The sequence below is a fragment of the Tetrao urogallus genome (assembly GCF_951394365.1).
Source record: "Tetrao urogallus genome assembly, chromosome: 2".
In the NCBI taxonomy this organism is placed as follows: Eukaryota; Metazoa; Chordata; class Aves; order Galliformes; family Phasianidae; genus Tetrao; species Tetrao urogallus.
Genome location: NC_136814.1, coordinates 91,447,173 through 91,469,692, shown reverse-complemented (window position 1 = coordinate 91,469,692; position 22,520 = coordinate 91,447,173). Strand labels below are relative to the sequence as shown.

The window sequence follows — 22,520 nt, the reverse complement described above, 5'->3', positions numbered from 1 at the left end:
AGAGCACCTTGTCCAAAACCAATTAGTGAAGATACTGCAGCACACTCAAAAGAAACCCCATTATATAATATTCTTTTCAAAGTAGGAAGATTTGTCTTACAGTTATTTTGTAAGAAAGGAATTTGAATTATTAGAATTGTATCCTTTATTCTAAAAGCATTGGCAACACCTCAAGTCACAGTGAATTGGATGAGCTCTCTCTATAGGTTTCAGTCAGGTCACTGACAACACTGACAAATCTAAGTGTACATTGTATGTATTTCTGCAATAAATGCATACATAAACACATATTTAGAAATAGGATTAGTTCTCAGTGAATCAATGAACTGATCTGACCAACGCATGGCTAAGCAGTTGCCAATATTTATTCTAGGGAGACACAAAATACATGCTGTTGAACAGCTATGGAAGGAAACAAGACTGCTCCATTTTGCAGTACAAGAGCCTTACCTAACATTAATCAGGGAACAACACAATTACAAATCTTTAGTCATGAGAAGAAACGGGACTGAAACTTGTGATGCCCAGCTAAAGAAAAATTTAATGAGGTATCTACTTTAATAGGAGTCAATTAGAGCATTTGACTTGCCTTAAAATTCAGAGGCTTCTAATGAATACCAAAATACTTGTGCATTCCTTTGATGTAGCATTAGCACAGATGACGGACTGTGTTTATTTATTTTTAATGGAATGCTTAGATGTAGGTGCACAATTCTGTGACAGCTTTAAGAAGACAGTAATTATGTGATTAAGTATGCACCACCAAATCATTTAATAGATAAAGGTTTTTACATAGAAAACAAGCCCTTCCAGATGAAGTAACAATTTGTACAAGTAATTTCATGTCTTTAAAATTGAATGAAAGAAGGAACTTTTAATTATGCAGCTCTATTCTACATTAAGTGACACAGATTGTTTAATTAAACGAGAAGAAGGTAAAACAGTATGTGAAACAAGGATACTACTCCATTTCCAATACAAAAACAGATTCAATTTTAATGCTGCAGACTTCTGAAAGTTAACATGCAGACTTCTGAAAGCTAACAGCAATTCTTGAAGACATTTAATGCTTTTTAATTAAAGGATGGATTTGCAGACACCTAGCACTTATATGTGGTGTTTACATGGAGAGTCTGAATATGTGTTAAGGATCTACACTGCTCTACTCACTGCAATAGCTAGGCATTTCAGTGACTGGGATTATTATTCCGCTGATGAGCAACAAATTAAAAATCTTACAATTATATAAATTTCTGTAGAAGAGATTTACAATGGAAAAATAAATGAATATTTCATTACAGCTGTTGTGCTAGCTGTTATTTTTTTTTTTTTAATGAGCCAATAAGGTACAAACCTGACTAAGGTATTTTTTGAGAATACCTAAGGACTATTATGCCTTTTGCTATAATTTGTTTCCCTCAGTTTAGGTTAAATCTCAGCACAAAAGCAGACAGAAATCATGACTCTTCTCAAACAACAACAGAATTCAGAAATCAAAACACCACATTAAAGTATATAACAAACAGAACAGAACATAATGTTGAGATTATTGCACTATTTATAAACAGAGGTGTACACAATTTTTGGCTGCTATAGACATCTTTTGGCAGTGTTATAGATCCCAAAATGGGGTGTGCTGCCTTGGTTAGAAAAATTGGCTCCTGGTTAGGGAATTTTTTTGGCCTTAACATAATCTGACTACCCTTCTGGATAAATTTGAAGCTTGTCTTTTACTCCTATCACTGATGAGGAACTCAGTAAATATAAATTTGTTGTAGGAACTTATGGAGTGACAATGAGTAGAACTTTGTGGAAGGACCCATTGCCTTGATTTCATTGTTGGTTTTTTTTTGTTTGTTTGTTTGTTTTTTTATTATAAGCCTTTCACACATGTCTGAACTGCTAAAGTTCATCTGTGCTAACATAACAACTTCATATGGGTCATTTTTCTGCAGATAATCACAATAATAATAATGCTTGCTTTCATTTCTAAAATATCAGATTCTTTACATAGTCGTCAATCTCATGAATGCTCCCACATATTACTAATTCCTTCTAGCCAATAACTTCCAATACTGCCTGTAAGTATATCTGAAAGATTACTGTTTTTTCTGTTAATGATTTTGCCAACAAGTGATAAATAGTAATAATTTTGCTTAATCATGCAATAGATTTCTAACTTCTTTTGATAATCTAGCTTTGCCTTAAAGCAGTCTACTTTGTACCTTTGTAGTTCTAAATAGAAGAACAGATAATGAGGGAAAAAAATATGTGATTTTGTACAAATAAATAAATAAATAAATGGTTCGTAATGGTTAATTCGTACGTTGTTCACATTCTGCATTTCTGAACACAATAGGTCAAACAGAATAGCATCACCTATAACAATAAAAATTGTCCCCCAAAACTTCTTTGTCTATCTGTGCAAATGAAGGGTACTCAAAGCATTCAGAGAAATACACTGAGCAATCCAACACTCCCTAAACCAGCTTCCTGTTGACTGGTCATATAAGCTACTCTCCACATCTCATCAAGTAAGCAAGGTAATTCAAATATTTAATCACAAGTGAAATAAATAAACAAATAAATAAAAGCATAATGATCCAATTTCTACCAGCAATTGTATCTCTTTATCTTCTTTTTATCTCTCTTTTTGCTGCTGCTGAAAAGAAAAAATGAAAAAAAAATCATAAGAAATAGAAGAAATTATGATTCACAAGAGAGGGCAGCATGTGGGAAAGTATGCAAAATCAAAAAATAGAACCTAATATTAAGCAGTTGCTGCTTTTTTACTTGGCACATTATTTACATTTCTTTTTCCTGAAAGATAAACAACAAAGCCAGAACCTTTTATCTAACCTTTCTTGGTCTTTGATTTATTTTCCAGTGAAAAAAAGAATTGGATTTAGGCCATCTGCACTTAAAAAATTTAAGCCTTCTTCTCAAACTGTGTGTGAATAACAGATTAACGTTCAGTGTTTTATCAGAACATTTCTGAAACTACTACTAGATGTCACAAAGCAGCAAATATTGTTTAGCATTCATTTATTTATCACCTAGGCAAACTTTCTTTTTCAGTGTCATTATTCCTTTCACTGCAATTTGTTGAGTCTCTAAGTTTAAAACAATTGCAGGAACAAACAACATCTACAAAACACTAAAACAATATTTGACTTTTATTTATCCAGAAGAAACAACTAACTTGAATCAGATATTAAATAGTAAAAGAAATAAGTCTATGGAAAGGATTAACAACGACAGTGTGGATCAATACAACTAAAAGATTAGACTTTTAGAGATACCTTTTATTCATTTCATTAATATCATAGTAAAAATCAACTCAGAATTAAAGAAACAGCACTTTTGAATATCTAAATCTCAATTAAGCAATTTACTTACTCAACATCAAAAGCATTTCATAAGCAGATCCATAAAATTATTTCCTATTCTGTACTAAATAGCCTTTCTTCCAGCTTCTACAGCTATGATCCCTGAGAGGTAAAATCAGAAATAGAAAACTTGCATCATTTTTCCCCGTATGTAAAAAGAGGGTGGTCATTTCATATTTTATTAATGGAAAAAATTATGATTATTTGCAGTATGTTTTCCTCACTTCATATGGCTTCTCACCATGCCAGCTGTCCAAAAGTGTAACTAGCTCTTTTTATCTGTTTTAAGCATTTTGTGTTCAGCAAATGGAATACATAGCAATGATTACTTTTGCGACTGTAGCTAGCACTGTTACCTCTCTGTAAGTTACCTACTTTTTTAGTTATTTCATGTATTATGTTTTATGCCCATACATTACCAAATAATGCACTATGAATTGGAAGTCAATTTAAGGTTTTAATGCTTTCATACTCAGTAATAAAATCATGGATTTTCAGATTGTGAGTTCTCAGAGTCTACTGGTATCTTTTTCTAACAGAAAAAGTTTTGATCTGAAATCTTAAAACTTCTTTGAAGTGAGCTACTGATTGCAAAAATGGAGAATAAAATACAACTTAAGAATGACAAATAGTATCTTTATACTGAATTGGAAAGCACTACAGAAACATGCAAAAGTGAAACAGAACAACAGAACAACTTGATCTCAATTCAATGGTCTGTTCACTGCATTAAAGTACCCATCAAGTATAGCTTTTACTCAGCAAGAGAATCTCCATGCCCTTGCTTGGATCCTCTTCCCTTTTGGCCTGTACTGGCTTGGGATTGACCTGTATCATTCTTTAACTCTGAAGCAAGGACTAGTATATACACTGAAGAGTTAGCATTCTCTAGGTTCCATCAAGTGCTGGGCATCTGTATTTTTTCTTTTTTTATGAACCGTACTTGGTGCTGAAGTAGGCGATATCTTTCTTAGAGCAAAGCTTTCATTTAAACAGATGAAACAAAACAACTGAAGAAAAAAAATTTCAGAATATCACAATTCAGCTGCGCTTTTCAACCAGGTGAAAAGCTACTACAGTCTCCCTTTGCATGGCAACTTCCTTACTATTCAAAAGTGTCTTAAGAATTTGCTTTATCCCAGGCCTCTTTTTTATTTACTTATCTATCTATCCATATATTCATTTTTACAGAATCACAGAATTGTAGGGGCTGGAAGGGACCTCTGGAGAGCATAGAGTCCAACCCCCCTGCCAAAGCAGACTCCCTACAGCAGAGGTTGCACAGGTAGGCATCCAGATAGATCGTGAATATCTCCAGAGAAGGAGACTACATTAGTCCCATGGGCAGCCTGTTCCAGTGCTCCATCACCCTCACTATGAAGAATTTCTTTTGTATATTGGTGCAGAACGTCCTATGCTCCAATTTATGGCCATTTCCCCTTGTCCTGTCCCCACAGATCACTAAAAAGAGGTTGGCCATGTCCCTTTGACTCCCACAATTTAGCAGAGGAAATCTAGAATATTTTGGATAGTTAGGAACTTATCTCTTCAGTATTTTTGCCATTATTTTGTAGTTAAAATCCTTCACATATATACACAGCAGAGCATTTCCATTCATGACTATATAAGCATTCTCTAAAACAGCGTGGATCTGACTGTGGTTTGGAAGGAACATATGACTGCAACACAAGCCTACATGATGTAGCACACTACTCAAAGTGAGGTGATATTAAAATGTGGCTTAAATATCTTCTGCCATCTTTCTATAGAAAACTTTCTTTTTATCAGATGAAAGATAGCCTCAGGGCTATTTTACACAGAGGGGTAATGGTAAAAAAAAGTGCAACGCTTGGGAAAAGCAGCAGAAACTGGTAGGTCTGAACAAAAAATGGAGAGAGAGAGCGCATAGGAGAAGCTTGTACTCTGTTCACTGGCATTCCTTCTGCAAAATTTAATATCCAACTACTGAAGAGTCTACAGCTGCAATTAGTTAAAAGTGAAACAGGTTTAGAGAAGGAACAGCTGTTCCTATAAAGCTATTATTTACTTCTTCAATCTTCATTTTAAGAAGACAGCAATACTGTCACCTGCTAAGACATCCTATCTTCTTTGGTTTTGACAGCTAGTTATCTTTGCCAGAAAAAAAGAACACTTTATTTGCACAATGATGCATTTAATTCAGTAACAACTGTTTGCTCCAGAAAAAGATCTGCATGTTCTCTGGATTAAAAAAAAAAAAAAAATAGACTTTTGTTTTGCTATGTTTGCTTTTCCTTTTTATTTCTGTTTCCTTTTCTCACATTTTTTCTATCATGAAACTTTTGCTTCAAGAATTCAACATTTATATTCTTTTCTGAATTCTGTGTGCATTTCAACATCTTTAGCTGTACTAAATTCCATAGCACAACATTGCAGTTAAACAAAATATGTCTAAATTTCATGTGTTAATCCGCATACAATTATAGGGTCTTGCTGTGCTCATTCTTACGAGCTTCTCAGTTGCCTCAGAGTAAGAACCTAGCCATTCAGGACCCCATGTTGACCACTTCACAAGTACAGAATTTTGCAGTATCTACACTTGAAATAAAAGATTATACAACCAACAAAGAAGAAAATAAAACAAAAAACCTCAACCAACCAGAAGAAAGTCATCAAAGAAACAGAATAGCAATACAGCATTATGTTAGCATTAGAAATCTCAGAATAGGGAGAGAACTTACTTATTTTATACCACATTTTTAACATTAATTTGCTTACAGTGTTAGCCGAGTTCCCATTTAAATGCAAGCCACTGTCAAAGAGAGGTGATGAAGCTCCACTACTGTGATCACTGGATGGTCCAGGGGAACCTGGAAATCAGATCATGAAAGACAATTGCTTATGTAAAAAAAAAAAAAAAAATATATATATATATATATATATATATATTATATCTATCTATCTATCTATCTATCTATCTATCTATCTATCTATATAATGAAATACTTTTTCCAGCTGTAGAAGATGGAAAAAAAGTTGATACCTATCACCACACTACACCAAAAAATAAAAAACTAATTTAATGTTATTTTTTAGAGGCTATGCTCATGGAAACTTCTTCAATGCTTAATTGTTTGAAGGAGCAAACCTTTATTTTTCTTTTTTCTTTTTTTTTTTTTTCTCCCAAGAATGAGACATTCAAAACCAAATTCCATTAATTTAATGAACAGATTTCCTATTCAGTGTTTAAATTCTCATCTTGGACTATAATAATGGACAGTAAACTTTCAGACAAGTACTAACTGTACATGTATGTACATTTTGTTAACAGATATATATCTTTCTTAAAATGCCTATTATATTCAAGAATGATGCACCTTCTCAAACTAAGAAATTAAAAGCAAATAGTCATCTTGTATTGCTGACACTATGTTAGTAATTTAGTATAACACAGCTGTATTCTTTGAGATAAGTCTGACAGCTGTGCATAGTGATCCTGCAGTTATTTAGCAATTAATGAGACTAGAAATGCATTTGTATGCAGTGACTTACTTGTAATGACAGAAACAGCATGAAGGCACATTATTGCATAATTTTTGCTTAAATGTATAACACTAACATATAACACCAATTATGCATAACTACAGCCAGAAAGTACTTTGTCTTACAAAGTACATAACATCAATTTTACAGCATTATATTCGACATCACTGAAAACATTTTTTTGTCTGAAGAAGTCACCTGAAATTTCCTGTAAATCAGTTCACATTAATATGTGTGTCAAGTCTAACATCACTAGACTCAAAAAGTTATTCATAGTCATACATTTTCATATATATCTGAATATATATATATCTTCATACATATATTTAAAATATATATCACATATTTGAAAGATTGAGCAAAATGGAAGTTAATTCAACAAAAGCTCATCTTCTTAACAACTCTGTCAGTTCAGTCCTGAGGTCTCAAAATTATACTGTGAGCTTTAAAGCTTTGGTGTGTTTTTACTGGTGGTCCTTATTTTATTGCCTGAGATGATGCTAGCAGGAGGCATTGTCACATTCAGCTTATACAGGTCTACTCCAAGTGCTAACTTCAGTATCTAGACAAATTCTGTTGCTACTATATACCTAGAGCAGACCACACATACAAAAAAAACAAAAAAAACAAAAAAAAAAAACCAAACCAAAACAAAACAAAAAAAACCAACTATGTTCAGACTTGTAGATCACCACAGTGACCGGCAATAAGAGAAAGTGATTTCCTTTTTCTTTTATTGAAATATTTAAATAAATATGTTGTCATTAAACTCCCCACAGAATAGCTTGACTGTTGGAATCATATCAGAAAATGTTTTTAGTAGAGAAAACTGACATCCATTGCATAGGAATGCTTAGAATAAAAGGTGAGGCAACAATTTTTGCTACTCCCAGCATGTTCCTACAGACTTGCTTTTCAGTTCAATAGCATTCCTTGGTTTTCTGAGTCTCAACAAACTACACAACCTCTCTCAGTCTACCACAGAATCACCAGGGTTGGAAAAGACCTCCCAGATTATCTGGTCCAACCATCCATCCATCACCAATATTCCCACATTAAATCATGTCCCTCAGTACAACATCTAAATGTTTCTTGAACACTTTCAGGGATGGTGACTCTACCATTTCCCTAGGCATCTTGTTCCAGCACCTGCCTACTCTTTCAGAGTAGAAATTTTTCCTAATATCCAACCTGAACATCCCCTGGTGCAACTTGAGGCCCTTCCTTCTAGTCCTATTGCTATGTCACCTTCAAATTTTTCAGTCTGCTCTCTGCTTGTTCTGCCCCACTCACTAATAGATTTTTCTATCTTGGCCTCACTCCATATTTTGAAAGTTTCTACTGTTTATGCTCAACTGCTTTCACGAGAGGTGCAGCCCTTTCATCTCTCCAATGAGCTCCAACTGCTGCCCAGCATGGCATCCCAAAAGCTATCAAGTGATCTTTCCTCCTCTGAAGAAAACATAGGATATGCATACATGATAAACACAATTAAAAAAAAAAAAAAAAAAAAAAAAAAAAAACCAGAAACAATAAAACAATTATTAATTGTTGTTATTAATTGTATTAATAATACAATTAACAATAATTAAAAAAAATTAAAAGTAATTTTTCTCTATCTGCCATTGTAGACCTTGCACAAGTAGCTGAGACTTCAAATCAAGTGCTAGGCATCAGTCCAATCTCTGGAAAATTAGTTCATAACTACATAAAGAAAATGTTTATTTAAAACAAACCATCTGCTATAGGTAATACCCCCTCTGTGACTACGGTATCCCACTAAGTACTGCTGTCAGAAGTATGTGGTATGTTTTGAAAGTTTCAGCAGTCTTTATTATTACCTACCCTCTTCTTATTCCATCCAGATTGCAGCTAGACAGTCAACCTATGAGAAGTGCAAACTTACACTATGAAAGGATTTATCTATGCATTTTTTCTTAGCTGTGTCATTTTTGTTATTTTAAGAAAGCTAGGTCAGGAAGGATCCTCTGAGTGTGAGGGAAAATGATTTTTACCTATGCAATATATGAGAATGCTCAGAGGAAAAACCCTGTGAGATGAGAAGGGGTCACAAAGAGAGATATCAAGGATACACGTACTTGCAGTTCACAAAAGCAACTGACACACTCCTGAGGGTGGCAAGAAAAATCCAGAACTCAGAGGTGAATGAAAGAAACTGAAGGATCACAGTGGATTTTGCAGATCTTGTGGTGATTCAGTAAACCAAAAGTTAGCTGACGCAAAATCTAAAGCAAGAGCTCATTTGCAGTGGTACAAGTAGGAGTTGTTTATATATCCTTTAAGTTCTTTTTGACACAATGACTGAGATTTAAAAAGTTAGGGATTCTATTGCTTAATTTAATAAAACCTGGATTTTATTTACAGTTTAAAAGGCTTAAAATTAATAGACATACAAAATATTTTAAAGATCTTATTACCTCAGAGTCCCATCAACAGATTTTACTTTTTTCCCAATTTAGACAATTAATTACACTAAAACTGTAAAAAAACAAACAAAACCTCCAAAATGAAATAAGTTGGCAGATTGCTGTAAAGCAGATGGTCAGCAGGACTTTATCTTTTATGCCATTACAATTTGTCTTACAGTCAATGTTGCTAAATGATACTGGAGAGCTCCTTAGCAGGGTCTGCTGTGATAGGACAAGGGAAATGGTTTCAAACTAAAAGAGAGGGTTACATTGGTTATTAGGAAAAAAAAGTGTTTTACAGTGAAGGTAGTAGAGCACTGGAATGGGTTGCCCAGAGAGGTGGTGGATGCCTCATTCTTGGAGACATTCAAGGTGAGGCTGGATCAGGCTCTGAGCACCTGATCTAGCTGTAGGTGTTTCTGTTCATTACAGGGGAGCTGGACTAGATGACCTTCAAGGGACCTTTCCAGCTCTAGTGATTCTGTGAATCTATGAAAGATCATGCATGGAGAAAATGAGGGACATCAATTTCAATTTTCATCTTTCCTTTGAAATGTCCTGTGATGGCGATGTTTGCCTTTTGTTTTGCCACATGGAAAACACACATTATGCTCTTAGCAGTATTATTATTCCTCCTTAGGTGTAAAGAAGGAAAAACATCTATACTGCTCTCTCCTTTTTTTTTATTTTAAAGTACCTCTGGTGCTGACAAAATCTATCAAAAATATTGTGCCGTTAAATTGCCAGTCTTCAGACTTTGTGTGAAAAGTCAAAAGATGAACTTTAAAAGTTCCTTTCAAACAGTTCTGTGATTCTGTAGCATTCCTGAACACCTGAATCAGAAACCTTTACCTTACTAAAACCATCATCCTCTTTCAAAGGGTCTGTAGCCAATCATTTGGAATCTGCCCCTGTTACTGTTATTCAAGAGAAACCTGTTCGGAGTAAGAATTTCAGTGTCATTTTAGACAGGCTATCACAGGCTATCAACAAGCACAAGAAAGACAAAATGCTTCTTAACTGAAAGAGATATATTGGATACAAACTGCCTATTTGGGGCATCTATTTAGGCCTGCCTCCTTTACACAGAGCATGAGCAAATCTGATACATTACGCTACTCTGCTCAGTCTGGTCCGCTATGTCATGCCTGAAGTGCAATATTCAGAAATAGAAGTCAGTACAATCATACATTTGAGGAACTTAAGAAATGTCCCTTCTTCCTAACTGGACTTGGAACCTCAGCACAAAGCTCACTAGCTCCTCTCCTGGATGTTCTCTTCAGCCATTCAATACTGGCTGAAACCAAGCTCAGTGAGCAAGATGATCATTGTTAAATGATTTGATGTAAGTACTCATTCCAGCGGTGAGCAAATAAGCAAATAATGTCTGGAAAATCATGGCATATAGGTCTTCTTTAAGGGAATACACAAGTGGTGGGACTCCCATTCAAGAAGAGCTTTCACGAGACCATGCACAAGGTGGAATTACAGTCATGAAGAATCAGTGACACATATAACAAATTAAGGAGCAATTCTACTGAGCAGTAAAATGCATCCCAACTCACACTGCAGGCAATACTGAAGTGCACACATGAATAAATCTGAAGTATCTTGTCCTTTCCTGGCATCCCAGAAGACTCAAGCTCATGGGCCCCTATTTCTAAGCGTACAGTCAAACCAGCTGCTACCCTGGCAGTTTTAGTACTACAGTGTGTTCACTTCAAATGCAACTATGCTGTCTCTTCCCATTATCCAGCATTATTACTATTTCTCATAAGTACATAATTGGGAGCAGTATCTGCCTCCCCTGCTTCCTTCTTAAAGCTCTTCCTTCCTTCCCTACTATATCTCATACTGTGGTTACTGAAGACACAAGTTGTCACAACAGGGAAAAATGTGCCTGCAGTTCTTGTAATATTTTCTGTGGCTCTACTATTTTGAGTTTGGCATGAGTTTAGACATGAATACTCATTAACTGGCACTTAAGGATGAATTGCTTGTCTCTGTGTTTGGAGAGACCCTAACTGCACCAAACTGGTGATCATCTTGAAGACATGCACAGGACAAATGGGTGATCAGGCCTAGCCTAGCACGGGTACATGAAAGGCAGATCCTGGTTGACAAACCCTATCTCCTTCTATGACCAAGTGACCTGCCTAGTGGATGAGGGAAAGGGCTACTGATGTAGTTTACCTATGCAGTATGCATTAGATTCTTACAATGTAAGCCATGGAGTACACAAATAATTTCCTATTTCTTGCAGTAAAACACTCTAGGATTGAATTATCATTTCTGTCAGTACCATTGTTTCATAAGAATACAACAAAGAGGAAAACAAATTACCCTTATCCATTAATTGTCTCTTACCTAATGGGAGCTTTAAAAATGATGGAGCTTCTCTGAAGTACTGAACAGTAATGGTAACTTCATCACCAGCATTTCGCAGTAGGTGTACCTGTCAGCGTGACAAATAACAGCTACTTTAAACCACAGAACCACCAGTTGTGGAAAGCACATTAACAAAATCAGTATTTCTGTTGGTCTATAAGGTAGTCAGTATGAACATTTCTGAAGAGGAATGAAGACTATTTTGGGGTTAAAGCCACACCAGTAAAGGAGTAGGCAAAAGAGTAAATAAAAGAGTAGGCAAGCCCAATGGAACAACCTGAAGAAATAATTTAGTGGGCAACCTGATTTTATATACCAGCTGAACATAAATTCTCCAGTCAAACTCATTTTATAAAGCTGCTACAGAGTAGTACTAGTGGTAGGGAGAAATGTATTTATGTAGATACATTAATCATGTACATGAATACATACATAAGTACATAACATAAATTAATACATCACATATATTTTATATAGGGCTTATATTTTGTCTGATTCAGGTGATAAATCACAGTCATTTTTCCATTTTCAGCATAGTTTTCATTTTTGTGACTGTCTTCATTAACTACAAATATTTGCTAATCAGACGTGAACACATGTAGGCGTGAATTTCATATATACACACGTATGGGTACAGCAGCTCACATCAGAAACATCAGAATTGAATTGAAGACATAGCACATTACTGCATGAAGAACTTTTTAAAATGCATAACTTCAAATAATATCTTTGATGGAACTCAGTTCCTAGTAGAGGACAGAGGTATTCTCCAGCTTCATATCCATGATTGAGGAAATAGGTATTATGTTTGGCTGGTACGCACCCTGCAGCCTTGGTCCCGTTTGTCAGAAATAGATGTTAAGACCCATGGTCTCTAATCTAAGCATAACCAGAATAAGTGAGTATCAAGCAGAAATGTAACCATAGCAATCAGTAACTCCTATAGAAGTATTTACAGGTCTAACATGCTCGGAGGAAGCAGGTGCTTGTATTGCTTCAGGCCACTATTTCAGCACACTGCCACATCGAGTAACACAAGAAGCAGGATTACCTCAAATATTATAATTCTTCCTTATGTGTACCTGAAATAATGCTTACACCAGTGACTGATCTATTCACCTGCATAAAAAATATTAAGCTTATTCCTGATGAATATGAAAATCCAGAACAAGTAAAGAAATCAAGTAGTCATCTAAGCTAAGAATCTTAGGCTTTAAAAATGTGTTGGAAAGGACTGAGCAAAAAAAATGACCATAAAAAATACAACACTACTGAGAGTAGCACAAAAGCAGCAAAGCCATAACCCATTCTGTTTCTTACAGAGCCAGAAATAAGTTGTGAGACAGAGAAGGTATCAACTTAGCTGGAGACAAAAACAAACATGGAAGGGAGGAAATTATCTTAGTTCATTGAATTAGCCCTTTTATCTTATTTTTGCTTACAAATACAATAAAACATGTTTCGAACCACAAACCTTCATTATTCTTTTTAAAAAATAACACTGCTCTTGAACAGCATAATTACCAGTAATTATAGAATTTTTTTTCTTCATGATTTTGTACATTATTTTATCTACTTAATTACATACTTCAGTTTTTGATTTACTTGAAAACAATGCATACACAAATATCTGGGATATGACACTGTTACATATTGTGGATTGAAAAATATACTCTGAGCCAAATCAGTTTTTCCCTGAAGGAATGGAAGTTTAAATAAATTTGCTTAAGGCTAACTCTTAACTGAAGCATGAAGACCCATCCCTCAGAAAGTAATACTGCCATTCTTCAAAAACTCCACAAATATCAGAGCACCACAGTGACTTTTCTCTGGAACTTCAGGTCTGTCTCAACTGTGATAAATGCGCTATAATTGAAAGGACTTCAAAGCCAAAGAACTCATAATTTTACAATTAGCAGCATGTTTTACTGCTCACCTACATTTATGTATTAATTATGAAAAGAAAGAATTATCCCAGGAATCAAAAACAAAACACCAATCCCTCTCCCCCCCCCACCTCCCAAAGAAAAACAAACAAACAAACCCATAAAAGACAGAAATGGATAAATTACAAAACAAACATAAAATTCCTAAATGGAAAATTAATCAATTGTTACTGATATATTTAGTACATAAAAAACACATCAGTCAGTCAGAAAACTGCAAGCATCATCCACTCGCAATGGTATGCAATGACAAAGAATGTGATTTCAATTGAAAGATGGTCAGTTTCTAATGAAGGTTGTCTTTTTTCACTCGATGAAAAATCTAAGCAACTAACTTTTGAAGTTATCAAAATAAGCAAGTGATGTTCTACATTAAATTTGGAAATTGTTGATGATTTGGACACCATTTCCTCTTCTTACAACAAACTTTTTCAGTTATCCTTTTTTGTACTAAGCCTTCCTAGTATAGCAAGTATTTTGCAGACATCCAGAGTTAACACAGGAGGAAACATAAGAATCAGTAAGAACCACTCTTGGTGTCCATGTCAATGAAGTACAGAGAAAAGTCACAGATCTATGGACTGATGAGCCTTAGAATTTATCTGAAATCATGCACATGTTCAGCATTTCAGGCATAAAGAACTGAAACCTGGGGCATCTAGAAAGTGATAATTAAAAAAATCCTCTTTTACATATAAATTTTTACAGCTTGTAGAAGACCATAATAGCATATCCATGGACAAAATGCAGCAAAATACTACTTCCTCCTTCCCCCTCCCCCACAACTTCCCAAGCATTGTAATATTACTGTCACCACAAAACAGAAAATCATTTACAATATTCTGCATGTGTCAGAAATAAACATGTTAGGCAAAATCTTTTGCACACTATTCCAGAAAACCAGTCCATGATTCACTGCAACAGTGCTACCGTAAAAGCTAATATTTATTCAGCATAAGTCAGAGGGATTTTTATATATTTTCATTCGATATGCAAATATTTTCTATACTGAATAGAATCATATGAATTGATTAGAGAACCATCATGCAAATTACATTAAGTCTTATGAAGGATTAGTTTCTCTAGAGTATTGGCTGTAGCTATAGTTGTATTTGTACAAATACAGAACTACGCTTTTTTCCTATTAGACTTTTTGCTAACACTGTATTGGACAAAAAAAAAAAAAAAAGAAAAAAAGAAAAAAAACTAATCAGTTAAAAAACCTTGTGATTTCCTAATCCAGTTTTTTAATAGTTTTGATTCAGTGTGTTAGTTTATTCACCACCTGAAGCATATGAAGAGATTCACACTCTATGAGTTTGTCTGGTATCTACAATATTGAACAAGAACAGGTAACTAGAATCTAGCCTCAATTCAGTAGCTAAACTAACATTTCTAAAATATTAATGATAGCTATGAAATCTACACGCTTGTTTGAGCTCTCTTGTTTGTCTCTCATGCTCACGTGTGAGATGACTCTTCTGTTAAGAGTCAGTGACTTTATGAAGAGAAGCAGTAGAAATGTTGGATCATGTAAGTTGGAAAAACCTTCAAGATCACCAGTTTAACCACCAATGATCACTAAAATAAGTTCCTTAGCATCACATGCAAACATGTCTTGAACACCTCCAGGGATAGATAATCAAAAGGTACACCTGGCAGCTCATTTCAATGCTGGTACTTAAGTACGACTCATAAAGGGATTTTTTCCACCCACAATCCACAGAGTTTGTTCATCTCTCCTGTCATCGTACATAATAATTTTACTAGTAATTTAATTTTATGGCGCTGTAAGTTCTCTACATGACTTTCATTTTGAGGAAATTTACCAAATGCAAAATAACTGGGCTCTTCTTATGTAAACAGATTAAGTCTGATCTTTTACAAATACATTTATTTAATTAATCAATCCAATATCACATGGGCATGCCCTAAGTCTTTTTTAGCTTGTAGATGAGTCCTCTGAATAATACCAGGCTAGATTCCACAATTCTTTATTCTTTATACCTGATGAAAATCCAAGGCTCACACAATATAAAGTAGTGGATTAGTCCAAAGCACAAAACATTACTTAGGTAGAAAAGGATGGAAAAGAAAGCTGGAAATAAAAAGAAGAGGATACTGTTTCAGAGAACCTATGTCAGCCACAGCTGAAATGCACAGGTGTGACTGAAAATTAAGCTACTGGTTAGTTGTGCATAAGACATAAGAATCAAAAGAAGCAAGAGTGGAAAGGTCTTTCTAGAGATGGCCAGGGATAACAAAGGACATTATTCAATGTTCCTGAAATCTTGTTTTAGAAAAGAAATAAAAATAAAAAAAAGAGTTCTATCAATTCTTTCAAAGACATTCCAGATTTATTCATGGTCTGCACTCTTTTGTTCTTATTCCATCAATCTTCTTTATCAGTATTTGGCTTTCTTTCTGACTTTTTATATAGCAATGATCGACAAAGTCCCTGAAGGTAAGAATTACCTTCCCTGTGGTGATCACCTGCCATACTTACTGCTCCTCACAACTCCACTTCTAATTCCCTCTCCTTCTAACTGTTTTTAGCAGTGGCTGTCCTTGCACAGGATGCTGAGGGCCATGGTCCAGGTGCTGAAGATGTACAGATGGAGTGCTGGCAGCAATGCCAACAGCAGTGAGGATGCAGGTCTCAATGATCACCTTGTCCATGTCTGGGGACAAGCAAAGGTTTTGATTAATTTAGTCAATTTTGTAGAAGAATCTACAATGTCATGTGCTAGTATTTCTGAATATTAAGATAGAGATTTCCTCATTTTAACCATAATAAAATATGCAAAATGTGATCCCACTTCAAATATATAATGTCTACTTATGCATTTTTATTTATAACCAATTATTAGTTATACTGTTTCCCCTCAAGAATTACATATTTTTCCTTTATAACACCAGAGACAGAGTCAGTTTTAATTTCTGAAGTATATTTCTATTAACTACAGTTTACACATGCCTCTAATAGCAATTCAATTTTTGACTCTTTATTTATGACCGAAAAGGCTACTATAGGTTGTTATAAATACTTTGTAGGTTGGAAGATCTTTGGAGTCCAACCTACAAAGTATTTATAACAACCTATAGTAGCCTCTTCATTTATAAAATGAAATTTATATATTTCATTTATAAAATGAAAAGCCTTAAAAGAGATACAGCTGCAGAACTGAATGGAAAAAAAAAAAAAAAAAAAAAAAAAAAAAAAAAAAAAAAAAAAAAACAACCCACAAACAATACTTTTAAAACTTTTTACCTTTAGGAAATACTGCTTTAAAAGGTTTCCGCCTAGCCACACTCACTGTGTGCTTTATCTAAGTAGCGTGATAGTGTAACAAAAGTTTAATTCTAGCTATAGCTCCTTTGTGCTAGGTAGCTGAATTCTTCCATCAGTTTTAATTATACTAATTCTACTTTTGTGCTCAAAAATTATCTGCATTGTAAATGCTCTTAATGCCAGAGTATTTGCTGCTTTTCTAGCCCAGGGAATTAAATGACTGTGAAATAGATAGGGATAAAAAGTATTGAAACCTAGAACTACTTAATTGTGGATGCTTTCTTAACATGCTTAGAGCTTGAGAGTAAGTCAATTTCCAAGAGTATATTACAGAAATTATGTGATATTTATTACATAAAGCATAACCCAACAGAGGTACCATAAGTCATTTCTCTATTTTTTTAGTATCTCTTTTTTTTTCTCTAGTATTTTACTATTCTTTACAAAAAGCTATAGAATTGTAAAAGGGTACAAATTTCAGAAATGTATGCTAACATGTATGAATTTTATTATTTGCATCTAAAAGTTGTTGGAGACTAAAAGTATGCTACAAGTTACTTCTTAATGAGGAACGTGCCAGATGATAAAATAATCACATTTCTTAGGGCATCTGGAAACTGAGGTTGAATTGTATATTCCACAATATTTTGAAGCAGTACTACAATTTGCTGATTTGATCTGGCTTTATTTTAATGTAGTGCTAGGATATGCAATACCTATGACAAATTAGGACCTGGACAAATGAAATTAAACTCAGATCTTTTTAACCCAAGGAATGTGAAGAACATTTTAAATTTTTGTCTCCTTGCCAGCTAACAAGGCTGCTTTTCTATCATGACGAAACTCCTGCGAGAATAGCTCAGAGAAAACTAACAGGGTAACTGAAAGAATAAGGAAACTATGCATATCAGAGCTTTATTCTGCTAAATTAGCATTCTTACAATAATTGTTGGTATTTTTCCTCTTTCTGCTACTGCTCACCTACAAATCAGCAGTCGATTTTCTAAAATACATGGTAAGTCTTAACTAAAGAAACCAACTATATAGCACCACTTATAAATGTTCTCTAATAACAGCGCTCCTTCTCTTATAAACAGGAAAATGATTTTTTTACGTGGGCAGATAGTGATAGGACAAGGGAGAATGGTTTTAAACTACAAGAGAGAAAACTTAGATTAGATACTAGGAGGAAATTTTTTACTCAGACGGTGGTGAGGCACTGGAACAGGTTGCCCAGAGAGGTCGTGAATGGTCCATCCATGGAGGTGCTCAAGGCCAGGTTGAATGGTATCCCTGGCAGTCTTATTTAATGTCTGCATGCATTCAGAGTTTGGGATCGTTTCAACAAGCTTCCCTTCATTAAAATCCTCAGAGATTATAGATAATATCAATGTTGATTCTGTTCATGTATGTGTATGCAACATGAGATAGTCTCAGCCTGAAATACATTAAAAAAAGATACAACCCTTTTACTTTTTGCACCAAACATTTGAAGAAATTATAGTAAAAGTAAAATATTTGGAAGACAACAAGACTGTTCACAACCTAATGAAATTACCTTTCGTACGCAGAGGAACTAGTCATAGGGAAGTCAATAGGCAAAAACATCTACAATTCGTCTCCTGTAGCAAATGGCAACATAGTTCAGAGCTGGAAATCATCTTGACAAGGAAACTAGAATCTGCTAAAGCTTTTTGCTTTGCTAATTAAAAAAAATATATATACTTAAAAATTAAAAATATATACTTTAAAAAAAACAATTTAAGTAAGAAAATTCAGAAAATGATCAATCTTCAAAAGATGAAAGCCATTTCACATTAAAAATACTTTGGAAAGAATAAGGGGAGTCTCAGTGAATATTCAGAAATATGAATCCCCCTATATTATTTTAAAGCATAGCCCATCAAGTTCCTCCAGATAAATCTATGTCAGTTTCCTCTCTATTCAGCTCTCACAGAGAGATCTTGGTTTCATTTGACACATCTTAGTTCTGGTTTCACTACTGGCAGAGACACTGAACAATCTATTCTTTACTATTCTTTTCATGCCAATCAACTTTACAAGCCTACATAATCTCTCATCTCAATTATATCTTTTTACAGAGGAAAGCTCTACCTGACTTATAGCTTATTCACTGTTTAGAAGCTGTTGCACATCTTTGATCATGCTGCTCAGTGCCTTGTTGCTTTCTCTGAACCTTTTCCTGCTCTTTTACATCCTTTGAAGTGAAAGGACCAGAAATACTGTCAGCACTGAAGATACAAAGCCACCCTGGATGCATACAGTGACACTCTCAGTTCTGCTTACCACTTCTTTATAAAAGACCCCCTGTCATTTGCTTGGCTTTCATTAAATCCTGAAGCCTGAGATTTTATTTCACAGCTGCAGTGGTAAGTTCAGAGTCCATCAGTCTGTACATGGAGCCAGGACTCTTCCCTCCCACTGTGGAATGTACTGCTTAACTTCCCCATTAAAGGAGATCTCCTTTCTCAGGTGACAAGTGATCTTGGTGTGAGAAAAGAATATCAAGATGCACCAGGAGATGCTTAGATTGGGCACTAGAAATAATTTCTTCATGGAGATTGTGACCAATCTTTGCAGTGGACTTCCCAGGTAAGCTAAGGAATCCCCATCCATGGAACTATTTAAGAGATGTGCAGATGTGACATGAAAGTTTTGTCTTGGGACTCTAGTTCAGGCTGATGGGTGGACTTGTCTTGAAGATCTTTTCCAACCTAGATGACTCTTAATTTCACCTTCTATTCTACTGACACTGAGTCACTGAATGTCATTGCTGTTCTTCACAGTTCTCCCTTATCCTTCCCACTTTGAATAATTATGTTGAATGAGCAAAGTGACACCTCAGGTTTTATTTTCTTTCACAGTTTACTAAGAAATCTTGAAAAAATAAGTCCTAGGAAAGTGGAACTGTGTGGGATATTCCTTCATCGTAAATCACAATCCAATTACTCTTCCTCTCAATTTCTATCTTTCAAACAATTATTTATCCAAGCAAGAATCACTAGTAAGTTTCCTTTAAGGCATGTATGAAACAAGGGTTTTATTGAGGGATTTTTGGAAATCCAAGTAAACTATAGCAATAGTTTCCTTTATCCATGTTATGTTTTTATGTTTTTATCTGTATATTTGTAAATTATATTTTTTTTATTATGATTGTTAATAATTTTGCAAGAACAGACACTAGGCTTACCAGACTGTGGTTCTACAGATCATCTTTTGCATCTTTCATTGATATGTATTTATTATCTTTCAATCCCTGAATACCAGTATACCTTAGACACTCTTCTAATTTGAAGTGATATTATTTAAACAAAGAAAAAATCATAACAATGTAATTTTGATTTTAAACATGTATAATAGTTATTATTTTATTCCCTAACCTCTTCTAAATGCAAATTATTTATACAATTTTCAGTTTTAAACAAATCGTAAGTGTTTTGTAATCTAAAATAAATGATCTCTATGGTTACATTTATATTGGTAAATTAAACATGATGAGGACACAAATCCAAACAGTGAGACATGATTAGTTAAATTCCGTGTGTTAAATTGTTAGCACAGACTGGTACGGCTTAAACACTTGCTATTTATCACTTTACCAAATCCATGGTATGGATTAGGTTAGCCTAGGCCAATGGCCATAGTGAATAAGTATTTTTGGGACTGGCAATCATATAATAAAATATAGAACTAGTTCTTTTCCAACCAACATCCACTCTGTCAAAGAAAGGAGTATCCTCTGATGCATTCTCCCCTGGTGCTTCTCCCCACCAGCTGACAGACAGGACTACCCAGTGATGTCCTGAACTGCAAGAGTCCAGACACTCACAAGAATTGCTAAGGTTTTCTCCACATATACCACTTTTTAATTGGCACAAAATGTTTTTGTTCAGAGTATTTGTTACTGCTACTTAAAAGAAGTAATTAAGGTAATTCAAGACTCTAGTTGTAGAGTGCTAGCTCACCCTTGCAAAAGGCCATTTATTCATGGCTACCAGATTAGGCTTATACTATGATACCCAATATAAGGTATTCTATTTTGTATTCATCTGATCAAATGTTCCAGAAAATGCTCAGGAATACTTTTTGATCAGATGTATTCCTGTTCACTGTAGACAATATAGTGGTGTTTAACAGTAGTATACCCTAAAGCAGTATGCCATAGCTTAAAAAACAGGCTCCAGTGCTATGGACATGACTCTCCTTGACAATGATCTGAAACAGTCCCAAAACTAAATGTAAATTAACATAGTGGGAGTTTGTCAAAGTAATTTTATAGTTTGGCAGGCATCTCTTTTCCATTTCCTAATGAGTCCTTCATCAATAGAGAAATAAGTTCTATGTTGTAGAAATAGGCTACTTGGAAAAATATTTCTAAGTGAAGAAAAACAATCTTAAACAGCACAGTTACTGTAATTCTTGATCCAATTCCATTAAAAAGATATTAATTTTTATTTCTGTTAGCTACTGAAACATTACCAATGGAAAGAAACATGAATCAAAGATTTTAGCTTTAAGTTTTGAAAGGATTAAAAATATATATGCAGTTTTATTTTCATAAGTGCATCTTTCAATACAGGAGATTGATGCAGATGAAATATAATTTTGCATGCTGAAAACATATTTTAGTGTGAACATTGAAATGACATTTTATCAAGAGAACTGACTATTACGTTTGTGGTGCACAGGGTGATAATATGATTAGCCACCAGGGAAACAAAATAAATTTCTCTCTCAGACAATCAGTACCAAAACTATATTAATCTGCATATTAACATTCTCTATATTCATAGTTTTTCCACAGTAATAGACTATTTCTAAAAATAAACTTATTTTTCAAGGAATATAATTATTTTCAATTCTTCACAGTCTATTGTATTACCTACTATAAGAGAGAGATTTTCATCAGTCCTGATTTCCTGTTATTCATGTATCCATCCGTACCACTAACCTGAACTAAGATGTGGTCGCGGGTCAGTAGCAGCTTGAAGAGTTCCAAAGAAAAGCAAATTCATGGAATTTGAAGGGTGAAACAGGAAAGCCAGTTTGTCGTGACACTGTTGTAAGCAGACCAGCCAGTTGTTTTGCTTACAGAGAAGCAAGCACTTTTCAACATCTCTCAAGTATCAAGAAATTATGATAAGCTCTTTACCATCTCCAAGTGTCAGTTGTGAAGCTGGTAGGTAGTAGGAACAATGAACTGGCCTCCTATCCTACTATTCTCAGATCCCGTAGCCTTTTCTCTCATGTATTTACCCCAGTGGGTTTTAAATCTTTAAAATTGTGGCATCAAATTATATATAATGTCCATTTAATATAATGCAGGCTATCTAAATTTATGCCTGTACAGAGCATTTCCTCACATGCTATAAGAGTGAATGATCAGATATTCTAAAATAGTATAAAATAAGAACAGGAGGAGAAAAAGTCTAAACACCAAGAACAGCAAGACATGCCACTAGGGGGATAAGACAAAAGAAAATAATTCCTATTAGAGGTACAGTAAAAAAGAAAACAAAACAAATACCACACG

General features: G+C 34.5%; 1 protein-coding gene across 1 annotated transcript in view; it reads right to left on the bottom strand.

Annotated features, from left to right (window-relative positions):
- SNTG2 (syntrophin gamma 2) overlaps window positions 1–22,520 on the bottom strand; it is a gene marked incomplete at both ends in the record, with an annotated part of 235,978 nt that overhangs the window by 79,684 nt on the left and 133,774 nt on the right. The window contains 2 exons of the mRNA XM_079532539.1: window positions 6,147–6,238; window positions 11,708–11,795. Coding sequence (XP_079388665.1) covers window positions 6,147–6,238; window positions 11,708–11,795 — 180 coding nt within the window. The remainder of the gene's footprint in view (window positions 1–6,146; window positions 6,239–11,707; window positions 11,796–22,520) is intronic.